The following is a 17,399-nucleotide window of genomic DNA, read 5'->3' as shown; positions in this document are numbered from 1 at the left end:
TTGGCATGGCAGTGGTGGCACATGCCTTTAATTCCAGCACTTGGGAGTCAGAGACAGGTGGACTTCTGTGAGTTCAAGGCCAGCCTGGTCTCAGATCCAATTCCAGGACAGCCAGGGCTACACAGAGAAAGCCTGTCTCCAAAAACAATTTGGTACCTTTAAAAAAAGATACAACTATCCCTTCTCTGCCTTTTCGCTAAACTCAGGTGTAAAGGTATAACTTAATTAATTAATTAAGATACAATGTAGCCTGAGCTGTCTTAGAATTTATGTAGATTAGAATGGCTTGCCTCTGGCTCTGAGTGCTCAACTGAAAGGTATGCCTCTATCTGGATGTACTTTCTTTCTTTTTCAAATATATATATATATATATATATATATATATATATTTGAAATATATATATATACATCTATATGTATATATATTTTCATTTTTTTAAAGATTTATTTATTCATTATATGTTTTAAGTACACTGTTGCTGTCTTCAGACACTCCAGAAGAGGGTGTCAGATCTTGTTATGGATGGTTGTGAGCCACCATGTGGTTGCTGGGATTTGAACTCAGGACCTTTGGAAGAGCAGTCAGCGCTCTTAACCACTCAGTGGAGCCATCTCTCCAGCTCCTATATTTTCATTTTTATTGGTTATTTTATTTATTGACATTTCAAATGTTATCCCCCCTCCCAGTTTCCCCTCCATAAACTCCCTATCCCCTTCCCTCTTCCCCTGTCTCTATGAGGGTGCTCCCCCACCCACCTACCCACTCCTGCCTCAGCACCCTGGCATTCCCCTAACCTGGATCATTGAGCCTCCACAGGACCAAGGGGCTCCCCTCCCATTGATGTATAACAAGGCCATCCTCTGCTACATATCCAGCTATGCCATGGGTCCCCCCATGTGTACTCTTTGGTTAGTGGTTTAGTCCTTGGGAGCTTTGAGAGGGGGGGTTCTGTTTGGTTGATACTGTTGTTCTTCCTATGGGGCTGCAAATCCCTTCAGCTCCTTCAGTCTTTGCCCTGATTTCTCCATTGGGGTCCCCGAACTCAATCCAGTGTCTGGACGTCCTTTCTAATTACATTTATTTATTTATTCCTTGCAAGTTTGCATACTCCAAGAGCACGCAGATAGAGAGGTTAAAGGACAATCCAGGAGTTCGTTCTTGATTCCTTATTTCCACCATGAGGACCCTGCAATCAAACTCAGATGTGGTCTTTGGCAGTAAGGGTCTTTATGACACCTGCCAGCCTGAGATGACTTATTTTATTACCCTGGGTCTCACTCTGTAGCTCCAGCTGGCCTGATGTTCACTAAACAGGATGACCTAGAACTCACAGAGATCTGCCTACCACTGCCTCCCAAGTGCTGGGGATTAAAAGCACGAGCCACCACACCTGGTCCAGCTACAAATGTATTTTTCATAGTGTAAGAATATGAAAATAGCTGTACGCTTTTAATCCCAGCACTTGGGAGGCTGAGGCAGGCAGATCTGAGTTTGAGGCAGTCTGGTCTATAGAGTGAGTTCCAGGACAGACAAGGCTACACAGAGAAACCCTGTCTTGAAAAACCAAAAAGAAAAAAAAAAAAAAAAAAAAGAGAGAGAATATATGTAAACATACATACATGTACACCCACATATAATAGCACTTGCCTTACATGCTCAGGGACATGGGTGTAATTCCCCAACACTTGAAAAGAGTTGGCTTACATGTAGCCCCTCAATTTAGCATATCCGGCAGGTGTAGGCAGGTGACTCCCACACTTGGTGCATCCACCTGGCCGCTTCTCCCTCCCCTCCCCCACACCCCTGGGGATCCTCGGCTGGCCAAATGTTACCGTGCGCAAGCGCACATAGTGGCAGGAAGCGTGGCCTCACTCTGCGCCTGTGCTGAATTCCAGCTGCAATTGCTAAGAGAGAAAATGATGCCCAGGATGGGCTCTGCCGCCAGCCGGCTGCGGAGAGGCCCACACTGCACACGCGCAGACCCAGCGCCCGCGTCAAAACATCAGTCGACAGCGCGTTCCCCATGTCCTGCGCCTCCGGCTGGCAGGAGTCCCTCTCAGTCGTGACCCCCGCCGCCAGGCCGGGGCGGCTCTGATCAGCGATGCCCCGGGAGATCATCACCCTGCAGCTGGGCCAGTGCGGCAACCAGAGTGAGCAAGCGACCACGGTGCCCTGCTTCTATCCCTCTGGTTCAATCCCTCAGGCTGCACTCAAGTGCCTGGTACCCATCAATCCCCTTTGTCCTTCCCATGAACCACCTTCCCTATTGCGCATGATGATCCAGGCAAGAGCTGCCTCCTTAGCCCTGGGCTGTGACAACTTCCAGACCCAGGTGTCTTGGGTCACCTTCTGGAATGTAATAGCCTCTGAACCTGGGCTCCTCAGGCCTTAAAGCTGTAGCAGACTTGGGCCTCTTCCTCCTCCCCCAGTTGGGTTCGAGTTCTGGAAACAGCTGTGTGCTGAACATGGAATCAGCCCCGAGGGCATCGTAGAGGAGTTCGCCACCGAGGGCACTGACCGAAAGGACGTCTTTTTCTACCAGGTGCCCCTCGCCCCTCCCCCCAGGGACTTGACCAGGACCCTGGGGACCTGAAGGGACTGGCAGCGCGATCTGGTGCTGGGAAACTCTCTGAGTGGATGGGAACAGAGTGGCTATCTTGAGGGAGGGCCTGCAGGAGCCAGAGTTGGGAGGCTTCAGGACTTGACCCATCCTGGCTTCCCTCTGACAGGCAGATGATGAGCATTACATCCCCCGGGCTGTGCTGCTGGACCTGGAGCCCCGGGTGATCCATTCCATCCTCAACTCCTCCTATGCTAAGCTCTACAACCCAGAGAACATCTACCTGTCGGAGCATGGCGGAGGAGCTGGCAACAACTGGGGAAGGGGATTCTCCCAGGTGTCACTCCTAGAGTTCCTTGGTAATCCTAGCCTAGGATAAGGAAAGGCTCAAGCAAGTCTGGGGATCTGTCCAGGTTAGACTTGCAATAAATAAAGAGACAAATGGATATGTTGAGAAGAGGGACTGCTAGGAAAGGTTATGTAAATTTTATGCAAATCGTTCACAAAGTAGCATTTCTGGGTTGAGAAAGATTCTGGCTGGGAAGCTCAGTTTCAGGATGGCAACAGAGACAATGGGTGGAGATCTTGGTGCTGAGAAGAGAGAACCTTTGGTTTGACTTTCCCTTCCCCATGTCTACATACAGGGTGAGAAAATTCACGAGGACATCTTTGACATTATAGACCGAGAAGCAGATGGAAGTGACAGTCTAGAGGTGAGGGTCTTCTACAGTGAAGCATGCTGGGGGGAAAGATCAGGCATGATTCAATCACGTGAAACATTCAACTCAGCCATCCATTTGGGGACATCATAGAGAGCGCATTAAGGTGACTAAGCCACTGCCTTGGGAAATCAGAATCTCAGTGCTGTCTGTTACTAAGCCCCTCTCGGGTCTCTGAGTCTTTCCAAGGAGCCTCAGAGACAAGGCTGAAGTCTCTAAGGTACCTGGACACTGTATCTTTCTCTCTCTCTCTCTATTCAGGGATTTGTGCTATGTCACTCCATTGCTGGGGGGACAGGTTCTGGTCTGGGCTCCTACCTCTTAGAGCGACTGAACGACAGGTAAGCCTGTGTTTAAGGGGAGGTCATTAGTCTTGACTCTTTGGGCTGGTTTACATCATTGTTTATTTTGGGAGAGGCATACCGTCGATGCATCCAAGTGGAAGTCAGAGGACTGTGTGCTTGGGTTGGTTCTCTTTCACCTTGTGGAGCTCAGGAACCACTGAGGTCATTAAGAGTGGTGGCAGGCATCTTTACCTTACCCACTGAGTCACCTTACCGTAGTGAGAATTTGGGTTTCTTTTAAAACTCAGTTATATTACATGAATAGTTTGGTTTCAATCCCAGGTGTGAGCTAAGAGGCTGCTTCAGAGCGGGTGATTGTGATTTGCCTCGTGCACTAGCAGGGGCGTGATCTTTGCCATCTGCAGAGAGTTTGATTCTGAGGAATCTGGAGAGAGAGTAAATGCCAGAGGCCGGAGAGGGAGGGGCAGGGATCCCTGAGGGGAGGCTGCTATTCCCCTCCCCAAGCCCCCATGGTTATGGTTGCTGTTGTTAGTTGACAAGAAGCTGGAGATAACCCTGACATGACAATTGGACTGGCCTCAAGAAACTCGACAACCCTAATCAGCAGGAAGTAGTCTAAAGAGGGCTAAGCCCCCTTTTCCCTCTAGATTTCTTTCTCCCCATCTAGTGTTGGGGCATTGGGAGGGATCAGGGTGGAATAAAGGTTAGAAGGGAAGTAGAGGTAAAATAATAATAATAATAATAATAATAATAATAATAATAATAAAATAGCCAATACATACATACATATGCACGCCCATGCCAACACCTCACCAGTCAATAAGAAGACAGTTTTGATGAGTTATTTACTCATCAAGCTGTCCTGCTGGCTTGTCTGGAAGAGACTGTCTTGATTGCTAATTGATACAGGAAGACCTGGCCTGTTGTAGGTGGCACTATTCCCTAGGCAGGAATTCCTGCACAGCATAAAAGAGGAGAAAGCTAGCTGCCAGCCAGCATGCAAGGATCCACACGTTTATCCCCTCTGCCCTTGACTGTGGACATCCTGCTTTAACTTCCCAGAAAGAATGCATTGTAACCTGGAACTGAAAGCCTTATTTTTTTTTTTTATAAGCCCTTTCTTCCTCAGCTTTTGGCTGAGGTATTTGTCCCAGTAACAGGAACTAAAGCAGAATTCCTAGATAATCTCTTTTCATGCAGTTACTTTCTTTTCTCTTAAGCTGGAAGTTTTGGTTTAGTTTTGTTGTTGTTGTTGTTTGTTTGTTTGCTACCCCTCCTTGGGTCACAAGGACAGAACCATCCAGAGAACACCTTGGAAGCAAACATTGGGCAGGGAGATGGGATGTTACCTTGGCACCTACAGAAAGTGCTTATCCTCTGGGGGCTGAGGACTGAGATGTGCGCTCCATCCTTTTGTCCATGAGCTCAGTGGTATTTGGGAAGGATATCAACGGGCAGGGAGGTCCTTCCAGTTCACAGTGCCTTCCTCTCCTTTCTCTCTTCTTTGCCCTTAGGTACCCCAAGAAATTGGTGCAGACATACTCGGTGTTTCCCAACCAGGACGAGATGAGTGACGTAGTGGTCCAGCCCTACAATTCCCTCCTCACACTAAAGAGGCTGACCCAGAATGCAGACTGCGTGGTAAGCAAAGGAAGACTGAGCCAGGACTTAGCTCACCTTCTGAGACTGCCCCTTGCCCTTCTCTGGCCCTGGTTCACATAAAACACTCTGCAAAGCCATGACATGAGGGCCAAGAACTAAGATCCTAATTTCCAAGTTGCAGGGATTTTGGGGCACCAAAACTTTCAAGAGAGTATCCCTCTATCCCAATATATACCCCATTTTGCCTATTCAGTGTCATCTTATGCTTGAACTCAAAGATCACTTTAGTAGCAAACCTTCCCCCATTATTCAGGCAAGGCCAGATCCCTTTGGGTATATTTTTAACTAAACTTGTCTTACTTTATTATTTTATAAAGTGTCTTAGGTGGGTGTGGTGGTTTATGCCTATAATTCCATTTTTTAGTAGGCTGAGTCAGAGGGATCATTATTCGTTCAAGGATAGCCTGGGCTACATAATTAAGTCCCAAGCCAGTCTGAGCTATGAACTGAGATCTAGTCTCAAGACTAAAAATGAAAGTAGTCTCTCCAGAGCCAAGGCACACTGGGGACATGCACATATTTGTTTACAGTCCTGTGTCATGTCATTACTCTCTCATGGTACCCCAGAGATAGAATGTTTCTTTAGAAGAGGTAGCAAATCCACTTCCAAGTTTGGGAGTTTACAGACATTAAGCATTATCTTATTTCAAGGTCCCCTTTTGCCTCAAAAGGTGTTATAGAGCCCCTGTATCCTGCCAGGTGGTGCTGGACAACACAGCCCTGAACCGGATCGCCACAGATCGCCTACACATCCAGAACCCGTCCTTCTCCCAGATCAACCAGCTGGTGAGCCCCCCTCCTGGAGTGCAAGCCCTCTCTTCTGTGAGAGGGTCATCAGAGGAGGGACATTCCACCTCCACTAAGCCCCATAACACAGTATCTGTTCCCAGGTGTCCACCATCATGTCAGCCAGCACCACCACCCTGCGCTACCCTGGATACATGAACAATGACCTCATCGGCCTCATCGCCTCGCTCATTCCCACCCCTCGGCTCCACTTCCTCATGACTGGCTATACCCCCCTCACCACGGACCAGTCAGTAAGAGCTCCTTCAGTGTCCCTTTCCCATACTCTCCAGGAGCTGCTCTTCGCAGCTCTTCTCCACCCACCTCCCCAGATTCTGTACTCAGGGACTGACTCTGCCACCAGCTTGCAGCCCTGCCCCTGCTTTGTACCACTTTTGGCTCCTGCAGGAGCAGTGCCACTAGGATAATAGCTCACTGCTCAAGGGCATGGGATTGGTGAGCTGAGAGCCATGATCCTGATCCCACGGCAGAGACTCAGCCCAGACCTGATCTAAAGACAGTCCCCAGAGACCATGCCACCTGCAAGCTGATGGGGACAGAGTTGACTCTCTTCCTCTGTCTATGCATCTCTGGGTTCCTCCCTGACTGCTGACCTGGTCTCTGAACCCCCGTTCCCTCAGGTGGCCAGTGTGAGGAAGACAACAGTCCTGGATGTCATGAGGCGCCTGCTACAGCCCAAGAACGTGATGGTGTCCACAGGCCGGGATCGTCAGACCAACCACTGCTACATCGCCATCCTCAACATCATCCAGGGAGAGGTGGACCCCACCCAGGTAAGGGAGGCCCCTTCACCCTAGATTCAGGCCCACAGGATGGTTGCCAGCAGCAACCACCCCCTCTCTGCCCACCCCAGGTCCACAAGAGCCTGCAGAGGATCCGGGAAAGGAAACTGGCCAACTTCATCCCCTGGGGCCCAGCCAGCATCCAGGTGGCCCTGTCAAGGAAGTCTCCCTACCTGCCCTCAGCCCACCGGGTCAGCGGGCTCATGATGGCCAACCACACCAGTATCTCCTCGGTGAGCGCAGCCTCCTGTTGTCTTTGTTACTGGGAATCAATCCCAGGGCTTCAGGAATGGTAGGCAGCTCTCCCTGCTCTGAGCCGCACCCCTAGCTCCTGGTCTTTGAGCCACACCCCTAGCTCCTGGTCTTTGGTCATTTGCTCCCTCCTCCCTGCCTGCCCCTGGAGGTCTGTGTCCTGTGTTGGGTGCCATTCTGAAGCTCTCTTTCCCTCTAGCTTTTTGAAAGTTCCTGCCAGCAGTATGATAAACTGTGGAAACGGGGGGCCTTCCTGGAGCAGTTCCGCAAGGAGGACATCTTCAAGGACAACTTTGAGGAGATGCACAGATCCAGGGAGGTGGTGCAAGAGCTGATTGATGAGTACCATGCGGCCACCCGGCCAGACTACATTTCCTGGGGCACCCAGGAGCAGTGACTCCACCCTCTGCTGTCCCCTGGACAAGAAGCACAGCCCCTACCACGCCCAGACCCTTTGACCCAACTTCACCTCACATTTTTGAGTTCATGTCCAATCTAGGGACTGTTCCTGTCTCTTCCTTTTCATCCCTGGCTTTTGGCTGGCTTGGTTAAGTTCTAATAAATAAAGCGTGATGATGCATTGAGCAGAGCTTGGTTTGTGACTCTGGAGGCTGGGTGAGCACACTTTCTACATCCGGGCATGTTGACAGTAGGCTGGCCTTCACCTGCTCCAACGCACGCACTCCTTAGCCCAGGTCGTAGTGTGTTTCCACTGTTCCCTGCCTTACCTCGAACCCGCCTGTTTTCCTAGGGGTCAGCCCTTCTCTCAGGACTACTGATGGTTCCTGACCTATTTTCACCTCAGTGCCTAGGCCTCTGTTCCCAGTTGGGCCATGTTTGCCTTATTCTCTTATACTCAAGGAAGAGATACAGGGTTGAGGGGCAAGGATGCTATGGTGCTCTGAGCAAGTCAGGGTAGCTAGGACATAGGAGTCCCATTGCTCAGGACCACCAGCATCTCCAGGAACTCAGTCCAGGTCCTGGAGGACTTAGCCAACCTGAAAGGATAAGAATCTGAGAGTAGGCCTGTATCTGTCACACCAGAGATGTTTACAACTGTGTGAGGCCCCAGCCATCTCTCCATTTCATTCTTAAAGCATGGGGCAACCAAACATGGACCCAAATGGGGCCCAGGAGCTGAATGAACACCAAGGGAGGACCTGGGTAGTGCCCATCTGGATGAGTCACTGTCCTTGCAGGCCAGGGATGACAGGAGGCCACCCTCCTACCACTCAATGGCGAACAGAGGGTGAGTAATTGCCAGCTTCCAGTATTGCCTTTTTGCCTGCCCCACCCACCATCCTAGGATGGCATAGTGGCCAGGAGGAGGTTAAATCACGAAGGTCAAGGAAGGCGGAGCTCTGTGGTACCCAGACTCCCCCGTCAGTGCCTGGTAAAAGCCCAGTGTGTGGGTGTCCTAGAAAGGGGGGGGTTGTTCTGAACCAAAGAACTCCAACTTCTCCCACCGACAACACTCCCACAGGAAGGCTTTGTGTAAATAACGATTTTTTTTCTTCTACAAATAAATTAAGAAACAAACTAGAAAACTGTCCACACCCATTGCTGCCCTCGGGTGTGGGTGTACCCTGTCCCTGCAGGGCCAAAAAAAGGGTCCGTGGTTGCCTCAAATCTCAGAGCAGTCCGGTCTCAGGCTGGAGGCAAAAGAAAAGTCCTGACCTCTTGGCAGGCTTAGTCCTGCAGCTGCTTCAAGCAGCCAGACTGTCCCTGGGGCTCTTCCAGAACTCGGTGCTGGCTGGGAGGGGAGGTGTCCGGCAGGTCTTGGCTTGGAGGACCAGAGCTGCTGCTGCTGTTGCAGGGCCTCTCAGGGGAGGGGTTGGCTAAGTAGGCATTCACCAGCTCCATGATCTCTTCCACCTAACAAGAGGGCAGAGGACAGTGTGCAACAGGGCCCACTGGGCTCTCTTTTTCTGATTTCTTTCTAAGCTCTAGAGTTCTGCTAGGCACGTTCCTGCATGTTCCAGGCCTGGCAACCTTCTCTCCCCTCACATTCAGACCCGTCCCCTCCACAACCCGCCCCCCCCCCCCAAGTGCTAGCCTCAGTCTTCCCTAGGCCCTTTCCCTTGTGGTTCCCCCCACATCTTAAGGCTCTTTGTGACCATCCCTCCCCACTTAGCTGGTGCTTCAGGACTCTCCAGTGACTTCCTGTCCAGTTCCTCTTGTTACTATCTTAGTCTTAGTCTATCATTTGACTCCCCCAAATCCCTGGAAAGCTCCTTAAGTTTGCTTCTGACCACAGCTGGAACCCACATATCCACAGCTGTATACACGCCAGTGTCAAGTCTCTTCAGCAACCCCTGTTCTCACCTGGGGACTCTGCAGGAGGAGCTGGCTGTCGCCCACCCTCAGTGCTAAGGTGTGAGGGCCTATTAGCTGGCAGGCGGCCACATGACCATAGCTGACACTGTGGATGGGTTCTGTCTCACCAGGCCTGGAGAGCGACATGGCCTTTGCTCCCAGACCCAGGCAGAGCTTCTGTGGAGCACCTCCACCAGGCTCCTGCAGAGAGATGGGCGGGGTCAGGGTCGAAGGCGGGGCCGCTGCATCTTTATTTCAGGTAAGGGAGATGGCTGTGATTCGGGAAGCTTTCTTGACCCTTGATTGACAGCACAGGTGTGGCGTGGCCAAAAGCACCTGGAGGTGCAAGCCCAAAAGCCTGAGCCCCTAGGGGTTTGAGATGGGCAGCTAGCTGTTCTAGATGTGATTTATGAAATGACCCCCATTGTGGGGTGTAGGGGGTGGCCTGTGGCCCTGGGATAAAGGTGGGGGCTTGGACCACCAGAGTCCCCTTCTCCCTTCTCCCCCTCACCGTGCTCAGCTCCAGAACGTCATACCGAGCAGCGCCGAACCCCGGACACTGCGCCGCTAGAGCCAGGTAGGCAGCCATGGCTTCAGCTTGGCCCATGCCCCGCAGCCGCTTCCAGCCGCCCAGCACCGCGGCCGTCGTGCTGGCGCCGCCACCTCCCACCTGGGCCGTGCTTCCCGTCGAGCGGCCGGTTCCGCCGCGCCGGGCACGCTCCGCCCGCCTCTTGGCCAGGCCGGGGCTCCAGAGCGCCCCGGCCAGCAGGGCGGCGGCCTCCGGCGGCCTCCGGGTAGGGCACGGCGGTTGTTCGCGCGGCGGGATGGGGGGCGGCAGCAGGCGGTCCAGGAGCGGCAGGGGTCCTCGCGGGGAAAAGTCCCGGTGCAAACTCTGCAGGCGCAGCGCCGCCAGGGCGCGCAGCGTGTCCTCGGGTGGGGGCGGCCGGCCGCGCAGCAGCAGAGCGTGAGCCTGCAAGGGGAGGCATGCGGCGTCAGTGGAGAAGCTGTAAAGACACCTCCGGAATCTGGGGAGGTTTGGGTTTGGGGAAAATCTCCCATGGGGTATCCACAATAATTAAATGAAGATTGTTGGGAGTTAAGAGTTGTTCAAGCTGTGGTCGATCTGGAGGTGTGAAAACCAGAGATCCCACCTGCTCAAAGAGGAAAGGCAATTCGTGACCCTCTGGAGATAACCCTTCTGGGTGCAGAGGTCCGTGAAGACGAAGACACAGTCTCCACCCGCAGTCCTCCAGTCCGGCTTCCTCTGAGGTCAAACTGCAGAAGGAAAAAAGATGCATTGAGACCGGGAAGCAGGGCCTTTGGGACACAGGCTAGTGAGTGGGAGGGGCAGGGCAAAGACAGGTTTGGGGGCGGGGCCCTGGCAAGCTTTTTGGATAAGACTACACACAACCAGCGGGTAAGGACTTGTCAGAGGATCAAGGAGCTACTGGCACGCCTAGATAAACGTGCTCAGTGATAGACAAAAGCTAAGTGGATTGGCTAATACAGCGCAGGGCTTGGGCTGGACATTTACTTCTCAAACCTGGTGAGCACGTCGGCCACGAGGGTCCCCCCAGCCAGGGCTCGCTCCTGGGCGCCTCGCTGCTCATACAATGCGAATGCGTTCCGGCTCCGGGCCAAACCTAGCCTGCCCACCAACTCTCGAGTCACCTAGAAAAAAGGGAGGTGGAGGAAAGTCAGATAACTCGAGACAGAGTTCTGGAAAGTTCTGATCCTACTGGAGAAGGTCCCTTAGTTTTTGTCACCACCATTTGCTGGTTTTCCAACGAAACAAATCCGAGACTAGGGGTAAACAATGCCAGAGTCGGGCATGAGAAGCTAAAAAGGGTGTATACTGTACTGGAGACCCTGAGTTCAACCAACAGGTCCGTAGGTAAACAAACAAACAAAGCTGGAAGGCAAGTTTCAGAAGTGGAAGCAGTGCGGATTCCTTCTTTGACCTCCTCACCTCTCCCGCTGTAGTGTGGGAGTCGATAGACACAGGACAGGCTCCAGCTCCGGGACAGTGCACAGTACACAACAGCTCCTGCCTTCTGCTCAGTGCGGAAATCTCTGCTAGTGAAGGCACCAGCTCTCGGCCCCGTGTACGGCCCAGAGCCTTCCGGATGAAGCGTGCATATTCTGCCAGTTCTGAGTCCGGGAGTGCCTGCTCCGTCCTGAATTAGAGGGAATCCAAGGACCAGTGTTCCAAGGGCTGCTTCCTTTCCTCTTTCTTTCTTTCTTTCTTTCTTTCTTTCTTTCTTTCTTTCTTTCTTTCTTTCTTTCTTTCTTTCTTTCTTTCTTTCTTCCTTCCTTCCTTTCTTTTCTCTCTCTCTCTCTCTCTCTCTCCCTCCCTCTCTCTTTCTTTCTTTCTTTCATTGTATTTATTTTACATGACCAAGGGTAGAAATACATAACAATATCTGCTTAGCATGCTCGCAGGTCTAACTAAGTACAGTTGCCCAGCATGAAAAAATTTCATTACATCTGGTCAGTTTCCTCCTCACAATTCATGTTTCTTGACTACAACCTTAATGTGTCTGGGTATTTTACATGGACCTGAATTATTTTCAAAGTCTCCTGCCTGCTCTCCTACAATTGCCAAGCCTACTTCCTCCAACTCCATGATCTTGGGGCGATTAAAATCTGAAATCCAACCACGTTGGTATGCTTCCTTAAATCCTGCCTTTTTATATTTTTTTTTCAAAGGGAGTACCTTGTTGTGATTCACCTGGTCACACGTGGGATATGATCTTGTAATTTCCATGAAGGTACTGAATATATTATCAGCACCAGGCCAGCTCTTGGGCATTTCTCATGCCTTCTTTGGATCTAGGTTCTCTGTTTCTCAAACTATTATATCAGTCTGCCATTCTCTCCCAGCCCTGTAGCTTTTTGGCTGAGGCCTCTGCTCTTACCTTTCCAAATGCCCCAGGAGGTGCCCTCGGACAGCTCCCCCTGGCCGAAAGGTGCAGCTCATGCAAGTGAGAAGCTGCCAGTATCGCAGGGTTGCAGGATCTTGAGTGGCAGGGAGCCCAGGGGGACCGGCAGGACCTGAGGTCTGCTTAGCCAGCTGCAGGAAAAGTTCGTCCTGGAGTGCAGGCAGGTCCCGGCAGGTCTGGAGCACACCCTGCATCAGGGGCCCAGGGCGCCGTGCCCCCTCCAGCGCCTGCAGTGCCAGGAACAGCCTCACTGCCTCCTCTCGTAAGGGTGCGTAGCCTGGACCTGCGGGAGGGTGGGGGTGGAGGGATGGTTTGGAGAGGGGATACAGAGCAGTGCCCTGGGAGGAAGGCATGATCCAGAGGAAGGTCAGAGGGAGTTTAAGGGCACAAGGGATGGCATGAAAAGGAGGGTACGAGTAAAAGGAAAAGCAATGGTCCACAGACCCAAACCCTCAACCTCCCGCAAAACCCTTCTCTCTACCCTGCTTAGCCTTTCCTAGTAAGGAAAAGAGAAAGTCTAGGGGATATATATTCAACCCTTCCCCATATTCTTTAACTGGGTGCCCAGAGCCATCACTGTGAGCCAGAAAAAGAAAAAGAAAAGAAAAGCTGCTCTGGAAACAAAAAAACCAGGGTTCCTGGCATTCTGTAAGCCTCTAGCTTTATGACTTGGGCCAGTCAGTACTCCCTTTGAGGAGAGACGTGTCCCCAGATGAGGCCAGCACAATTCCAACAAAAGGGTGATTTTCCCACTGCCTGGAAAGGTGATGTGTCCTGGTCTTAAAGAGTATAATGAGAAAGATAGGAAGGTGTAAGTGCTTCTGAAGGAAGCAATCGGAATGTGACACGTAGGGGTAGGTGCTGGAGGGAGGCAGCGTTCTTATCCTGTTCCGGTTTTGCCGCCCTCCAATCTAGCCTGCTTCCAGATCCACCCATGTACACTCTGAGAAGTCAGGAGCCTCCCCCAGCTATCCAGTTTTTATCCCAAGCCTTACCCCATGGCATCAAGGAGACCTGACCTAGGGTTCACTCACTTACCTGGAGCGCTGACTTCATAGGGCAGGGGCAAGAGCGGGGCATACAAGGCACTACTGGTGTGCCTCAGGATAGGGTTCCGCCGGTAGATGAGGGCCACTGCTTCTGGGTCTCCACAGCTCTCCTAGAGGTCAAGAGGGTCACTTGATAGAGAAAAGGAGCTCTCTATGAGCCCTGAAAGTGTGTAGGACCACAACCCTGCTGGTTCGTATTGGAGAACTCTCTTACCTGGATGTCCCTGAGCAGCAGTTGGGTAGGGGTCTCCAGCGGAGCCTTGGAGGCAATCACCTCCCGCAGTGCTACCCCCCAGCGCTCTGCCTCTGCCTGGCGTGGAGAGCAGAGGCGGATGCTGTGTTTCCGGCCAGACACAGTGACTGACCACAGACCTGGTGGAAAGAGAGGCCACAGAGGGTGATCAGGGATTGTTGGGTCCTCTACCAGTTAGGTAATGAGATTCTTAAGATGTCTCACCAGTCTCCTTGGGCCTACGCTCCGGCCCAGTCACTGAGCACAGGCTTGTGAGGACCAGGCTTCCGAGTCGCCTTGCCCCCTTCCCGCTGCTGCTGAACTGGTCCAGGGAATCTCTGGTGAGCACAAACCAGGCTCTGCGCGGAAGTAACCATGGCCTTGCCCCTCCTCCACGCGGTTCCCGGTACAGCCAACCTGGGGGTTGTGGGGAGATAGGGAAGAAGAGATTAAAAAGAGAAGACATTATTTCTAGGAGGGCTGTGTTTGAGGGCCTACAAAATTGCGCCCAGGTGTTCCCACCTTTCACAATGACGTCAGGGTCCTCTTCCGGAAGTCCCTTGTCTGGGATGAGGCTCCAGGTCTCTTCCCAGCTCTGCAGTCTGGACCAGAGATGAAAAATTGGGCGAGGCTGAAGGGCCTCCACTCCGCCTCCTTATTAGGGGTTCCCCAGACTACAAGGGGTACATGCTCCCAAGCTGGGCACCCATCCTCCAGGCTGTGGGAACCGCGGGGCCGTTCTGACCTTGCACCAGAAATAACTAGGACCCCCCCCTTCCTCCCTGCGCCCCCGGCTGGACCGCGCCCCCCCGGGACCCCAGCCAAACCACAGCGTCCGGCGGCACAAGGCCTCTCCCTTATTGCACAACTTCGGGAGGGAAGATGCAAGGAAGGGGGTCCTGAGAACTAGCTGCAGTATCCAAACTAAGAGACTCAGAGAAGAAGCTCGCCTGTCTGAGATCGGCCCATTCCTTGTTGGCTGAGTCAGAGTAACGTCCAGGGAACCCTAGGGAGATAAGCAAGAATATACTCAGAGGCCTTGACCCCTAGCACCAATGGTTTCAAATGAGCCCAGGACATCACTCATTAGATTGAGGAAGGAGTGTCCGAAGTCCGACCGTGACCGCGCAGGAAGGGCCTGAGCCACTCTGGGATTGTCCCTTCTACATACAAGTCTCTGTGGGCCATTAGAAAATGCCCAGGAGCTACAAGCTCTAGACTTCTATCCATTAACCCCTTGAAAATGCAACCGTGGGGGCGGGGGCGGGCTGGGAGTCAGGAGACCTGGGTTCCACTGAAAGAGGCTGGACCACTTAGCAACTGCTATACCTTGCGAAAGTCCCCTCCCATCTCTGGGGCATAGTTTCTCCATTTTTCGAACTGGAGATGTGATGAAGTCCCTTCTACCCGTGGAAGCCTCTTCAATTTTTTTCCTTTACCCCCCCCCCCACTTCCTTGCTCAGAACCTCCAGGGAAGAAGAAGATGGGCTCTCAGGGAAAGAGCAGGACCCAAGACTGGGCAAGGGTGGTTATAGGGTTGACTGAAGGGGAAGAGGGACTCTTTTATAGAAGATGTTCTCTAAGAGCTTTGTGTGTTACTCTGCAGATGTCCCGGAGGAAATTGACACACTACCCCCTCTTCAGACCAAGGGTGGTTTGGAATTTTGCCCTTCTCATACACAAACTCCTGCTTAGGAACTTCCATTGTAACCTGGGGTCTGAGGTTGGTCAAAATCAACCCGGAGCCAAGCTAGCTAGACAGGAACTGTGCCATGGTCCCCTTGCGCCCAGGCTGCTAAAGCCAGGAGGAGGGTTGGGGGAGGAGGACCAGGGACACCTGTCCCTGAGCTCCTAGGAGGGGGTGGAGGTGGAGCACGAGAGAGGCTATGGCCTATTTGACAGGGATCCTATCCATGCGGGAAACTTGGGGACTCCCAGGCCCCACTCTTTCCCTGGGAGCCTACCCGTTTCTTTTCTGGAGGTTCTGAGTGGAGCTATCCACCACTCTACCAGAGGGCAGGTACCGATCCCACCCCACCCCACCCCCCACAACTCCCCTAATCTCAGTCCCTTGCTTCCCTCCTCCTCCCCTCTATATTTATCTGCCCTCTGCCTCGCCAGGTGCTGGCGCCTGCACTAGCTGCGGTGCCGCCCGCCCCACCCAGGAATGGAGCCACCGGACTCGCTGGGGACCCCTGAGCGGGGTTGGGGGGAAATGGGAGCTGGACCCAGGCCACAGCACACAGAAGCCCGGTTGCCTCTGGTGGGTAAGGAAGTGAGGAAGGTCTCCTCGAAGGATGGAGGTCTTACACACCAACTGTGCCTGAGTGTCTCTCTCCCAGGGGAGATTGATTAAAAAAAAATTTCAGCCACCAAGTCACCCTCACCCATTCCCTCTGGTTTCCCAGGAACCTCACCAGAGAAGGCAGAGAGTTCTGTCTTAAGTGGCGGAATAATGAGAAGTCCTCAAAGGGCCATCGTCCCGAGCCTTTTCTTTGTGGGGTCCCTGATGCAGACCCCAATTCTAGGATGTCTTTTTGCCCTCGCCCAGGATACCGTGGTGGGAGCTCCCGCATCTGGCCTCAGTGCTCTTGAACTGAGAGCAGAGCGAACCCAGGCGTTCCAGCCGCCCAGCCGGCCTCGCCACATTCCTTGGCTCTGGCGGAGGCGGAAGGAGACGGGATGGGACGCGGGCCGGGCAGGGAAGGGAGAGGCAGGGCCAGGTTGGGCCACGCGTGACGCCTCCTCTGCCTCAGGGCCCCCAGCAGGTGGACAGCGCCTTGTGTGCAGCGCGAAGCCCACAGGCGCATCCCTAGTAGGGCTACTTGCCCCTGGAGCTCCCGGGGCTCTGGCCCTCAGACAAGAATCTCCCCTACATTTGCAGTTGGCCAAGAGGACCGCGTTTGGCCCAAGTATGGAGCAGGCTCAGGCGTGACGGCCGGTTGTAGTGAGAAAGATTGAACTCGGTTCTAAATCCCTGTAGACTTACCCTCCCGCCGCCCGCTGGACTCGGGGTCCTTAGCTCAAAGGTCTCATCGTCCTCGTCTTCGTCCCCGTCCCCGCTAAGCTCGCCGTCCCCGTAGTCCCGGTGCAGAAGTGTGAAGCCTCGACGGCAGCAGAGAAGCCACCACAATCCCCCGGGGAGAGGCATCCGGGCGAGCAGCCTGGGAATGGGGGCGCGGGCAGTGTTGCCTGAACAGCAGGGAATCTGAGAAACTGGAGGTGCTCCGACCCGAACTGGGTAGAGAAGAGGTGCGACGAGAGGAAAGAAGGGGGCCGGAAGGAGGCAGTGTCCAGCGCTGAGGTGCAAAAGGACTATCACCAGAGCCCGCTGGGGGCTCGCTGTCTGGGCCCCGGCAGAGGAGGGGGGAGATAGCGTCCAGAGCCGGGGGAAGGGAGCCGGGAGCAATGTCCGGAGCTGGGAAGTAGTGTTCCTTGTAGTGTCCAGCTCTGTAGGAGCAGTGCCTGGTGCAGCAATCGTGGTGGGCGGTTGTCCAAGCTCCAAGGAGGGTGGTGTCCGGTAGGGCGTCCGGTGGCCGGGGCCCGGGCGGCGCGCGCTGCGCTCCCTGCAGCCCCGGGACTGGCGCGTTGGGGGAGCGGGCAGAGTTCCCAGACCCCGCCTCCCTCTCTGGCCCCCCTCCTTCCCTCCGCCTTCCCTGTTCTTTCTCTCCTCCCTTCTTCACAGGGTAGGGTCTACGTTGCGTCACAGCCTCCTCTGCCCAATCATTGTTCCTGGCGCCGGCCAGTGAGACCAATCCCAAGCTTGAAACCG

The 17,399-nt window shown here is 53.4% G+C and overlaps 2 protein-coding genes across 5 annotated transcripts; one reads left to right on the top strand and one right to left on the bottom strand.

Annotated features, from left to right (window-relative positions):
• Positions 1-1,891: 1,891 nt before the first annotated feature.
• LOC110304974 (tubulin gamma-2 chain) lies at positions 1,892-7,667 on the top strand. Its single transcript, XM_021176687.3, has 11 exons — positions 1,892-2,151; positions 2,431-2,543; positions 2,731-2,898; positions 3,206-3,274; positions 3,542-3,621; positions 5,100-5,226; positions 5,947-6,033; positions 6,138-6,287; positions 6,675-6,827; positions 6,908-7,069; positions 7,288-7,667. The coding sequence occupies exons 1-11, from the start codon at positions 2,103-2,105 to the stop codon at positions 7,483-7,485; spliced, it is 1,356 nt and encodes a 451-aa protein (XP_021032346.1). The 5' UTR covers positions 1,892-2,102; the 3' UTR covers positions 7,486-7,667.
• Positions 7,668-8,577: 910 nt separating this feature from the next.
• On the bottom strand, positions 8,578-17,215 carry Plekhh3 (pleckstrin homology, MyTH4 and FERM domain containing H3). 4 transcript variants are annotated; one of them, XR_015044955.1, is made up of 13 exons: positions 16,617-17,215; positions 14,578-14,633; positions 14,150-14,229; positions 13,853-14,044; positions 13,610-13,767; positions 13,385-13,505; positions 12,323-12,629; positions 11,374-11,581; positions 10,939-11,075; positions 10,556-10,679; positions 9,941-10,374; positions 9,414-9,605; positions 8,578-8,963 (listed from the first exon to the last, which is right to left on the bottom strand). XR_015044955.1 is itself a non-coding variant. In XM_021176769.2 (13 exons), exons 1-13 carry the CDS (start codon positions 16,776-16,778, stop codon positions 8,778-8,780), a joined length of 2,382 nt encoding a protein of 793 aa, XP_021032428.1. In that variant the 5' UTR covers positions 16,779-17,215; the 3' UTR covers positions 8,578-8,777. The 4 variants fall into 4 exon arrangements, 3 of the variants coding, with proteins under 3 accessions (XP_021032428.1, XP_021032429.1, XP_029340064.1); XM_021176769.2 differs by having other exon boundaries at positions 9,916-10,374; XM_021176770.3 differs by having other exon boundaries at positions 9,916-10,374; positions 10,948-11,075.
• Between the last annotated feature and the right edge of the window lie 184 nt (positions 17,216-17,399).

This window comes from Mus caroli, unplaced genomic scaffold (assembly GCF_978045245.1).
Source record: "Mus caroli unplaced genomic scaffold, Mus_caroli_1 scaffold_13, whole genome shotgun sequence".
Lineage (NCBI taxonomy): Eukaryota > Metazoa > Chordata > Mammalia > Rodentia > Muridae > Mus > Mus caroli.
The sequence above is the reverse complement of the archived record's forward strand: the minus strand, read 5'-3'. Positions and strand labels throughout refer to the sequence as shown.

What these genes read in the sequence shown, in the direction of transcription:
- LOC110304974 (XM_021176687.3), top strand. Translation starts at nt 2,103, where the DNA reads ATGCCCCGGGAGATCATCACCCTGCAGCTGGGCCAGTGCGGCAACCAG. An exon ending in GGGCCAGTGCGGCAACCAGA is followed by an intron (nt 2,152 to 2,430) that starts GTGAGCAAGCGA and finishes CTCCTCCCCCAG; the next exon opens with TTGGGTTCGAGTTCTGGAAA. An exon ending in TTAGAGCGACTGAACGACAG is followed by an intron (nt 3,622 to 5,099) that starts GTAAGCCTGTGT and finishes CTTTGCCCTTAG; the next exon opens with GTACCCCAAGAAATTGGTGC.
- Plekhh3 (XM_021176769.2), bottom strand. Translation starts at nt 16,778, where the DNA reads ATGCCTCTCCCCGGGGGATTGTGGTGGCTTCTCTGCTGCCGTCGAGGC. An exon ending in GCGTAGGCCCAAGGAGACTG is followed by an intron (nt 13,768 to 13,852) that starts GTGAGACATCTT and finishes TCTTTCCACCAG; the next exon opens with GTCTGTGGTCAGTCACTGTG. An exon ending in CCCACACTACAGCGGGAGAG is followed by an intron (nt 11,076 to 11,373) that starts GTGAGGAGGTCA and finishes CCTTTTTTCTAG; the next exon opens with GTGACTCGAGAGTTGGTGGG.